The sequence below is a fragment of the Hydra vulgaris genome, chromosome 15 (assembly GCF_038396675.1).
Source record: "Hydra vulgaris chromosome 15, alternate assembly HydraT2T_AEP".
In the NCBI taxonomy this organism is placed as follows: Eukaryota; Metazoa; Cnidaria; class Hydrozoa; order Anthoathecata; family Hydridae; genus Hydra; species Hydra vulgaris.
Genome location: NC_088934.1, coordinates 6117501 through 6129565, shown reverse-complemented (window position 1 = coordinate 6129565; position 12065 = coordinate 6117501). Strand labels below are relative to the sequence as shown.

The 12065-nt window shown below is 27.2% G+C and overlaps 1 protein-coding gene across 2 annotated transcripts in view; it reads right to left on the bottom strand.

Moving 5' to 3' along the window:
* LOC136092333 (solute carrier family 22 member 15-like) overlaps positions 1-12065 on the bottom strand; it is a 33277-nt gene that overhangs the window by 5925 nt on the left and 15287 nt on the right. For both annotated transcript variants that reach the window (XM_065820316.1, XM_065820317.1), the window contains exons 3-6: positions 5294-5397; positions 2292-2615; positions 1636-1845; positions 467-601 (exon numbers count right to left, since the gene is read on the bottom strand). In XM_065820316.1, the coding sequence (XP_065676388.1) occupies positions 467-601; positions 1636-1845; positions 2292-2615; positions 5294-5397 (773 nt within the window). The remainder of the gene's footprint in view (positions 1-466; positions 602-1635; positions 1846-2291; positions 2616-5293; positions 5398-12065) is intronic.

The following is a 12065-nucleotide window of genomic DNA, read 5'->3' as shown; positions in this document are numbered from 1 at the left end:
TAAAAAACTTTAATTTAACAAAGAGATATGTAATTACTACTATGTAAATAAAAGATATAATATAAAAAAGGAAACCTTTTCTTATATTTTAACATAGAAATTAATGTTGACCTTGACCTTGGGAAGGTTATTTTTAATTCTAATTAAAAATCACCTCCCTAAGGTCAAGGCCTCTACAGTGGAGGAGGCTACTTTAATTGTGGTTACAAACCTCTCTCAACTCTATAACTCCAAAGCACAAACAAGTTGAGCGTGATACTACCAGGGCTATCTGTGAGTTGGAATTTGTCGCTTATGAAGCGAGCACTATACTACTACACCACTACTGCATTACTTACTCTATATAACTAAGAAAACACTTGCATGTAACAAAAAGAAATAATCAATAAACAACAAAAAATTTGCTTTGCAAGAATAAAAACATTTATTTTGTAATAAGGAATTGATTATGTAACAAAAAACTCACTATGTGGCTCCCAGAATACCAATTAAAATAGCAGGCAGCTCAATTAAACTTGATAAAATGTAATTGCGATAAAAATGATTACTTAAGTTATCAACAGCAACTGACAATCCATAATAAACAAGTCCATTGATAAACCTAAAGTTTAAAAAAATTAATTAATTAAAAAAACCTAAATTAAAATATAATTACACTTAGAAACTCCCAAGTTAGATGTTGTACTATCAGGGACATGATGGAGATCGAACTATGTAAATATACAAATATATATATATATATATATATATATATATATATATATATATATATATATACATATATATATATATATATATATATATATATATATATATATATATATATATATATATATATATATATATATATATACATATATATATATATATATATATATATATATATATATATATATATATATATATATATACTTATACATTTTAATTTTTACCATATAATGAAAACTTATTTAAAAAAAAAAAAATTTAGCTACTAAGGTGTATTGTTCGAGGAACATTTTAACACTATTTAACAAACAAAAGACTTTATTAAACAACAAATAAATGCTATAAATCAAAATTAAGGAGATGTTGCTGCAATGCAATTTTAAAGTAAAAGTAAAACTGTAAAACTTGATATATGTTTCAAAATTACATAATTAGAAGGCTTCACAAATTAATTATTTGCATACACTTTCATTCGCATTTTCTTATAAATAAGTGGAGTGACTTTTTGTTTCCATTAACTTGGCTGTAGTGAGATCTGTGCAAACACGCACGAATGAGTAATGACAACAGCAGCAGCAGAAGCAACAGCATTAAATTTGATATTAAAATATTATAGGATTTAAATATATTCTATTCACTTTTATTAAAGAAATATGCAAAAAAATAATAATGAAGTACTTAAAATTGGCAAAAAAAATAGGATTGTTTTTAGAAAATTCAAAGTTTTATCCCACTTTGTTATACTGTGTTATACTGTTATACACTTTGTTATACTGTTATATTACCAGAGAAAAGAAAAGCAGTTAGATGATTTATACTCTAGCAAAAAGTGGTGGATAGTGGTGCCAGCCTAACAGATACTAATTAATATTATACATTCTAATATTGTATATATGTATATGTATATTTTGCATATATAATTCTTACCAAGCAAAACCAATACTCAAGGTAGTAAATGCCATTTTTTTGGTACTAAACAACATCCATGGTTTAACAGATAATTCTTTTTCATTTAAAGGAGATAGCTCTATGAGTAATGGTTCTTTTCCATTGATCTTAGCAATTCTTTGAATATCCCGGTGTAGCTGTTCCATCTTTCTATTTAAATGCATCCAGCGTAAAGATTCAGGAATAAAACTACCAATGCAAACAATTGAACAGAATTTGATAAAATTATTTATTTTCAATTCAATTTAAAAAAAAAATTTATCAAATTTTAAAACTTTTATGTTTTATATTTAATTCTATATTTTTTATTATAAAAACATATAACTAACATATAATTACAAGTATTAACATAATTAATATATATATATATATATATATATATATATATATATATATATATATTTATATATATTTATATATAAATAAATAAAATTAACTTAATCATATAATTATAATGACACAACCGTTTTTTTTCAAAATTTAAAAATTGATAAAACCTTTGAGTTCTAATAGTAAATACATTAAAAAAATATTTAAACCTATTTAAGACTATCAAGATTAATAAGAATTTTCATTTACGTAGTATTTATATTTTGAGATTTATAAGTAAAATAGTAAAAATTGTATACACTTACAATAAAAGTGGAATAACCAAAAAATAAGGAGCAGTTGAAACAATCATAAGCATCTTCCATTTTCTAACTTTCATAGCAACTAAACCTAACATCACCAGTGCAAAAGTGAAGAAAAACCACAATACGATTCCAGCAGTGGGACGATAACGCGATCCAACCAACTCTGAGCTTAATATAAACATTATAGCTAATGTTGTACCTCCAAAAAAACCAACAACAAATCTGGAGCATGCAAATAACCAGTATGTTGGCGAGAAAGCACTAGCAAATGCTACACTTATAACTACGATGTTACATGGAATCAGCAATTGTCTTCTACCATATCTTTAACAGAAAATATTTTTCATTTAAAATATGTCATATTTTGTATATATTCAAACATTTGAAGCTATTATATATATACACACATAAAACTATGTAAATATATTATATAAATACACCTACATAAAAATAAACTTTAAGTTATTATAAATAAATATATATGAAAAATATTTAAAATTAATATTACTAAATATTTACTATCTTACTAAAACAATAGCTATTACATGAAGACCTCAGTGAAAACACCAGCGTTGTCACATTTGAAAAGTTTTTATTGATTATTAATTTTTAAGTATTTATATAAATCAAAGAATATTTAAGATAAGAAAAATAAAAATTATATTTTTATTAAGTTTAATCAAAAACAAAATTTTTATAGTTTTTATTACAATTTTTTTCTCTTTATTTTATATAAATTTTTTAAATGTGACAACGCTAGTTTTTCCACTGTGGTCTTCACATATTATTAAGATATTACATTATACTTAGATATATCCTATTTATAATCTCTTAAAAAGATAATTATTTTCTGTCCTGAAGTGCAAAAAAAAAAAAATCTCACTAAATACAAAAAATGCTGTATTTCATCAAGTAAAAAAAAATATATTATAGGTTGTTAAGCATAAAAATATACTGCAAGACAAAAATAAAAACTTTAATACCATAGTTTCAAATATAACAGTTGTTTTGTCTATCAATGATATATTGTGGGAAATTAATTTTTTTTTTTTTTTGATCACTATTAAATTTTAAGATTCTCTAAATATTTGTATGAAATAATTAGTAAAAAATTTGAAAACAATTTTCAAAGTGAAAAAATTATTTTCTTTATTATTTACTAATACCATAAGTAATAGACCTTCATGTTACTTTAAACCCTCATGTTAAGTTAAATTAAAAAATATTTGTATTTTTGTTTTATTTAAATACCTGTAGCGTAAACTTACTGACCTAGACAAAGAGTTTTGTTGATGGTTTAAATTATCCTACAACTATATTTACTTTTAGATGGAAATATGTTACCAAAAAAAAAAAAATAAAAAAAAAATAAAAAAAAAAAAAAAAAATAGAATAAAAAATAGAATAAAAAATATTATTTATTCTTATTGATGATTTGATTATCTACTTCTAAAAATTTCTTACTTATCTTTTTATGGAATATGTGTATATAGACTGGTTCTTCTAATGATGCTCTTTCTTATTTTGACAAGGTCCTAAAACACCTTGTAAATATAGCTAGACCTACTATATCTGCCAAGCGTGAGCCACTGTCCCATTGCCATAAGATTGTATCTCTTTCTCATTTTTACAAATACTTTGTGGTCGCTGCTCAAGCAAGCTATTATCAGTTGTTCCATTAACCAAAACACAATCTTGGTTGATTTATCATCCAGCTGTTGCGTCCATTTATTGTATGCCCAAAAAAGTTTGATTCATCTTGATATTTTCTGCAAACATTGGTGCTTCAGATATTTCTGCCATATTGATGTTTTCAGAAAAAATACCATTTACGGTTTTCTAAGTCTTTTGTCAACTGCTCATCAGCTCTCTTCTTTGTTTTTTATTCTATCCCAACTTAATTAGTGGTTGTTAGGAGTGTATTAGTTTAAAAAAAAACAACAACAAAAAAATAAAACAAACAAGCATATTCGTATTTAAATTACTAACTTGAAATGATACATAAAAATGACTGATACCTATTAACTAAATTATTGACATTATTTTTGTAAGTTATTAATATTATTATTATTATTATTATTATTATTATTATTATTATTATTATTATGATAAACCTTGCTTATAATAATTACTAATAATTGAGAGAACTCATACTAACTTTATTTTTGTTGTTATCATTTCCATTATTGCAATTAATGAGATAACTCATAAACTATTGAAAGTAGTTTTAAATTAAAAAATGTTAAACTTGTCCCATGAGCTAATAAAGAGTGTTCGACCGACAGTAGTACCTAGCCTACAGTAGTAGTACCTAGCCTACAGTAGTAGTACCTAGCCTACAGTAGTAGTACCTAGCCTACAGTAGTAGTACCTAGCCTACAGTAGTAGTACCTAGCCTACAGTAGTAGTACCTAGCCTACAGTAGTAGTACCTAGCCTACAGTAGTAGTACCTAGCCTACAGTAGTAGTACCTAGCCTACAGTGGTAGTACCTAGCCTACAGTAGTAGTACCTAGCCTACAGTAGTAGTACCTAGCCTACAGTAGTAGTACCTAGCCTACAGTAGTAGTACCTAGCCTACAGTAGTAGTACCTAGCCTACAGTAGTAGTACCTAGCCTACAGTAGTAGTACCTAGCCTACAGTAGTAGTACCTAGCCTACAGTAGTAGTACCTAGCCTACAGTAGTAGTACCTAGCCTACAGTAGTAGTAACTAGCCTACAGTAGTAGTACCTAGCCTACAGTAGTAGTACCTAGCCTACAGTAGTAGTACCTAGCCTACAGTAGTAGTACCTAGCCTACAGTAGTAGTACCTAGCCTACAGTACCCAACATCTTGTATAATTTTAAAAATTAAGTCAAAAAATGTATTAAAGTAATAACATAAAATAAATATACTACAAATAACTAAAAAAATAATTTGACTGCGTCAAGAAATAATTGAAAACAAAAAACACATATAATTTACAAAGAAAATGAATTGAGAAATTTGAAAAAAATCATACTTATCAGCTAGCCATCCACAAATGAGAGATCCAACTGCAGATCCTGCAAATAACAGTGAGTGACTGACAAATATTAAACTTTCATTTTCACAAAATAAACCAAACTAAATTGAAATAATTGCTTTAATTAATAAAAAGAAATTATCTTAAATTTTGAAGATAAAAATTAAACATTTTTTGAAATTTTTTTTAATGTTTTACACCCATCCTTAGTTTACACAAGCATGGAAGATCAAAATTAAAATTTTTTTTTTTGACAGAAAAAAATTCAGATTCATGATAATGAAAAAGAAAGACAGGTTGTGGTGGTAAAAGTTGTGAAGGTTGTGGTGCAGATCTAATGACAACATTTTCCCATGCCAATATTTGTGAAACATTTTTTCTGCAGCTTTTACAATTAATCACTTTGGAACATTCTACTTGCTTATCATAATTATCAAGTTATTTAAAAAAAGTTGAAAAAAAAAAAAAAAAAAAACATTTTGTTTTCTCTGAAACTTTTTTTCAAGAAAATATTTTTCAAATAAATTTCTTTTCAATCCCTGAAGACCTTGTATTTAGATGTTTTTTTACCCAACATGAGTCATCATATTATTTGAAATTGCAATTATTTTTTTGCTCTTGCATAAAGCTTTAACATATAATTTTTGTTTTTTATTTTTATGAAGATTTAATGTTTTTTGAAGTTTGCAATATTGTGTCATTGGTATGAATGATGTAAGTGGTGTCAATGGTACTGCAGTTTTAGCGAACTGCAAATTTTAATCTTAATCTATGCTGTTTAATTTTTTCTTTTTAATCCTGATTCACTCCCAACAAGGCTGCAAGCATTCACTTCTGATTCACTCCCAACAAGGCTGCAAGCAATCACTATTAAGTTATGAGTTACTAGAAAACAAAGAATAAAGTTAAAGTGCAAGGTAAAGGTTCATGGAAGACTTTAAAAGTTGTAGGTTGTATGAGTCAGGAAAACAGGAAGAGAGTTACAAAGGGATAAGGTTTTTTTTTAAAACATCTTCACTTCCAACAAGGTTGCAAGCAACCACTATTAGAGTTGAAAGTTACTGGAAGAGAAAAGATGAAGTTTATAAAGCAAGATAACAATTAGCAGATGACTTGAAAGATTGCAAATTATATGAATCAGGAAAACAAGATAAAGAAACAAATTCCATAGAACTAATGTTTGAAAAAAAAAACCTAGCCAAAACTTTTTTTTTTAGAGCACTTAGGAACAGTCACAGTAAAAAGATGAGACTTAATTGAATGACACGTAACACGAAAATGAAATTCAGTAGATGGCACAAAAGACGCTAGCTCTTTAGAGCAGCATATATTATAGTATTTATAGAAAAGAGAAAGTGAAGCAACATTACAACAATATAATAATGGTTGAAGGTTGGCAGCAAGAGCAGGTCTAACTATGTTTCCAATGCATTTTTAGACTTTGTTCAAAAGAGAAAGGGCATAATTCAAAGATCCTCTGCAGATACTGCAACAATACTCCATACAAAGATGAATTTGAGATTTATATAGATAAAAAATAGAATTTAAGAAAGCAGCGAGCATGACAAAGAGATGAAACCTTAGCTGATGCTAATTTTGCAATGGATTTGATATGTAGTTTCCAAGAAAGATCAGAAGAGTTAATCTTAGAAGACAATGGGTAGATGACTCATCAAGTACATTACTGTTTATAATTATAGGAAGATCTAAATTATTGTGATAACGAATAAATTTCCTCATAATTTAGAAAAAATTTTAATTAAAAAAGTTATTTAAATTCCTTGTAAACACTTAGTTATAACACTGCATCAAAAACGTTTATAAAGCGTATGTTTAACTTTTTTGTCATAAGGCAAGTGAAAGCGCAACTATATATATTTTTTAATAAATGGTACTTGGAAACTTAAACCTTTGTCACAAAAAAAAAGTGCTGGTAAAGTATTTAACTCAAGTTTTTTTTTTTTGCAACAAGTAATATTTTTTATCTTTGTTTAACTTTTTAAAAATAAAAAATCATTTATATTTACAAAGCCGCAGTTTAAAGAAATAATGAAATTGTGGTAGTTTGGAAAAGTTAATGTCCCTGAATAAAAAAAAAAAAAAAAAAGATAGTTTTATGAAATCACAATGAGTAATGTGCTAAACATTTTGTTAAATTGCACTACTTCTTGCATAGAAATTTTTTTAATAAAGTAAGTTATTTTCTTGAAGTATTCTATTCAGATTTGCGCAAAAAAAAATAAATAAATAAAAATACAAAAAAAAAAAAAAACAATTTTCTGAAGATAACACTCAATGCCTAACACAACAGTCATTTCATACTTCATCCATAGAAATTAAATTATAAATAAACATGATAACAAATAAAATGATTAATATTAAATTGTTTTAGAAGTTGTTTATAACTTTTAATATTTTTAACTTTAAAAGCGTGTAGCTGAGCACCCAGTTTAAGATGTATTTCAATCCTGAACCCAAAACCTTAGGAATTTTATATACCAAAATCCAAAAAAAATCTAAAAACATCCAAAAACCAAAAAAAAAAACAACAAAAAAAAAAAATCCAAAAACATTTTTAGCTTTAATAATTCAAAAAAAAAAATTTTTTGTCTTGAGTTTTTGTGGGTAAGCGCGAAAAGACTTGAGTGTGAAAACGCTGGCTAAACAAAGAAGACTGTAACTGATACATTTTTTACAAGTCATGGGGACATTTGAATTTTTGGTTGGTTACATATTGCAAAATGTAAAAATTGTTGTAAAAATCCTGGAAAAATAACAAAAAATGTGTTAATAAACTATGTTAATAAAACAATCATTACTAATCATATTAAATAAATATTTTAAAAAAGCAGGAAAACATTTAGTATAAAAAAGAACTTATTTCTCTTATATTTGTATTAATTTAGTTTTAAGCTGATTGCTTTATTAATTTTTTTGAAACTTTTCTTATTTTTTCTATCGGTAAGGACTGAAAATGTTAAAAAAACAAATATATTGCAAAATATATATTTAATTTTATGTTTACACAAAATTTTTTGAATATCAGAAAAAAGTATAAGTTGAAAGAAATATCTGCGATTTCAGATATATATGGAATTATAATCCTGTAGAAATATTCAAAGGGATTCCCAAGTGCTGAGAAGACATTAATTTTGTGAATAAAGAAAATAAGTTTTGAGTTGACATAAAAATTATCAAATCAATTTATTTATTGAGACATTAGCAAAAAACAATTACTGTTTTACTATTATACTTCCTGTTGAGAAATTAATATTAACTCCATGAATCTGTGTAGTTTTTTTGGTTGTAAAAATATCTGATTTGAATAATCAAAATGTACTTACTACAGAGTTTTTAAACACTTACACAATTAGAATGGGTTCAAAGGGTTTTCAAAAAAAAAGTGAAAAAAAAGTTTTTAGTTTTAAGATTAGAACTTGTTTTTAACAAAAATATTTTGAAACATATTTATAGCACTATATATTTATATCTTATATTTACAGCACTACTATTAATTTTGTTTTTAAAATAAAATTAATATAAGTATTTTATTTCTCTTTTTATTCTGATTCATTCCCATTAAGGCTGCATGCAACCACTATTAAGTTGGGAGTTACTAGAAAAAAAGAATAGAGTTATAGAACGAGGAAACCGTTGACAGAGACTTAAAAAGTTGAAGATTGTATAAGTCAGGTAAACATGAAGATGGGAGAGAGTTCTAAAAGGTTAAGGTGCGGAGAAAAAAACTAGATGAATAAAAGTTTTTAGAGCATGCAGGGACAGATACAGTAAAAGAATAAGACTTTGCTGAATGACGAGTCAAACGAGAATGGGTTTTAGTTCATGGAACTAGAGATGATAGCTCCTTTGAGTAGCAACCATGATAGTATTTGTAGAAAAGAAAAGATGCAACTTTACGACAATGGAAAAGAGGCTCAAACTTACCAGATAGAGCGAGTCCAACTACGTTTACAATGCGCTTTCGAATCTTGTCTAAAAGAGAAAGAGCATCTTTATAAGAACCAGCCCAAATATGACAACAGTATTCAGTGAAGCAATCTTAGCAGATAATAATTTAGCAATCAATTGTATTTTGTATTAAATTATTAATTATTAAATTATTGTATTAAATTATTAATTGTATTAAATTTAATTCAGATAAAACTCAAATTTTTCAGCCAATCGTTATCGCAATAATTTAGATCTTCCTATATTTATGAACGGTGATGTACTCGATGAGTCACCTACTCTTCATCTTCTAGGATTAACTCTTACTTCCAATCTTTCTTGGAAACCATATATCAAATCGGTTGCAAAATTAGCATCTGCTAAGGTTGCATCTCTTTATCGAGCTCGCCACTTTCTTACTCTGGATTCTATTCTCTATCTCTATAAATCTCAAATCCGGCCTTGTATGGAATACTGTTGCCATATCTGGGGCGGATCTTCTAATTATGCCCTTTCTCTTTTAGACAAGGTGCAAAAACGCATTGTAAACATAGTTGGACCTGCTCTTGCAGCCAACCTTCAACCATTATCACATCGTCGTAATGTTGCTTCTCTTTCTCTTTTCTACAAATACTATAATGGGCAATGCTCTAAAGAGCTAGCGTCTCTTGTGCCATCTACTAAAATTCATTCTCTTGTTACTCGTCATTCAATTAAGTGTCATCCTTTTTCTGTGACTGTTCCTAAGTGCTCCAAAAACGCTTATTTGTCTAGTTTTTTTTCTCGAACATCAGTTCTTTGGAATTCGCTTCCTTCATCTTGCTTTCCTGATTCATATAATTTGCAATCTTTTAAATCGTCCGTCAATCGTTATCTTGCTCTACAATCTTCATCTTTTCTCTTACAGTAACTTCCAACTTTAATTAGTGGCTGCTTGCAGCCTTGTTGGAAGCGAAGATGTTTAAAAAAAAAAAAAAAAAAATGGTTTCCATGAAAGGTCAGTAGTAAACAATAATATAAGAAGATGTAAAGAAGAGAATTCAGTGAGAGGGTTGCCATCCATTAATATAGGAATGTCAACAGTACTACAGTAGTTGTTTGCAGTAAATAACTGAGTTTTGTTGGAGTTAAAATTTATAAGCCACTGTGAGCCCCAATCTGTTACAGAAGTGAGATCAGATTCAAGATTGGATGCCTATTCTAAGCGATCGAAAAGAAAAGACTTTTATCAAGACAGTAGTATAAAGTAGAGTCATCAGCAAAAAGAGTTACTTTAGATGCAAGGTTGTCTGGAAGATCATTAATGTAGATAATAAACAAAACGGGACCAAGGATAGAACCTTGAGGTACCCTAAAAGTTAATGGAAATAAAATGTGTGGTGGCCCTTGAGGATGACTTTAATAAAGCGGTTAGAATTAAAAAATTTGATAATCTCAAAAACTTTCCCAGATACACCATATAAAACAAGCTTATGGAGAAGACCAGCATGCCAAACTTTGTTGAAAGCCTTAGATTTATCAAGACCAATAGCCCTAGCCTACCCATCTTCATCTATTGCATGATGAAATCTTTCAGTCACATCAGTTAACCATAGAGCGAGAGGATTGAAAACTGTATCGATTGTCTAACAGTAAGTTATTTGACTCAAGACGGAATGTGAGAAATTTGTTGATCAAATACTCAAAGACCTTGCTAATAACAGAAAGAAGACTGATCGGTCAACACTTGGAGGGGTCAGGATGTTCACTGGAATTTTTGAAAATTAGAACAACAGATGACATTTTCCAGCAGGCAGGAAAACAATACTCAGTCAAGCACTTATTAAATAGTTTAGAGAAAATTGAAGAGAGTTCTGGAGAACAACTTTGTAAGACAGGAATGTTGTCCGGACCACAAACCGTAGAAGAGTTTAATCAAGATATGACTTTAGCAACCGAAGCTGGAGTGATTTGAATGTCTAACAATGGGTTAACCTGTTTAATTGGACTTGAAGGAAAAAAATGGCCATAAGATTCGAGAGTTGAATTAGAAGAAAAGTTCTTTCAGGGTGGCCAGCCAAAAGCTAATTTAAAATTCCAGGATATTTTTAGGACTTTTCAAGGATAATTTAGGGTTTTTCAAGGATATATTGATCTTTTCTTGACCAAAAAAAAAAAAATTATGTTGTTTTCAAAATATGTTATATATATATATAAATATGTTGTAATATAGTGGTATATAGTATGGTACAAATTAAAAAATATTTTATATTGAGTGTTTTTATATATATATATATATATATATATATATATATATATATATATATATATATATATATATATATATATATATATATATATATATATATACACATATATATATATATATCTATATATATCTATATCTATATATATATATATATATATATATATATATATATATATATATATATATATATATATATATATATATATATATATATAAAGAGAGAGAGAGAGAGAGAATAATTCAAAAAAAAAAATGTGTTTCTAAAGGAATTTGCTTTCGTAAGGATAATGAAGTTTTGCTTTTCTTCTACTTCAATGCTTAACTTGTCTGCATCAGTTGTCAGCATCAGTTTTCAGAACTTTGATGCATTTTGCAAAAAGTTTTTTCTGTTTCATTATAATTACAAATTCTTCATCAATCAATTAAAGTTTCTTGCTTACTTTGTCTACCTTTAACTAATTCTTATTTTCCTTCAACACTGAATTGCACCTGTTTTATGCTAACCTTTTTAAAATATCACTGGGAAACTCATACTGATGAATAACAATGTCATAGGAATTGAAATGGTCATAA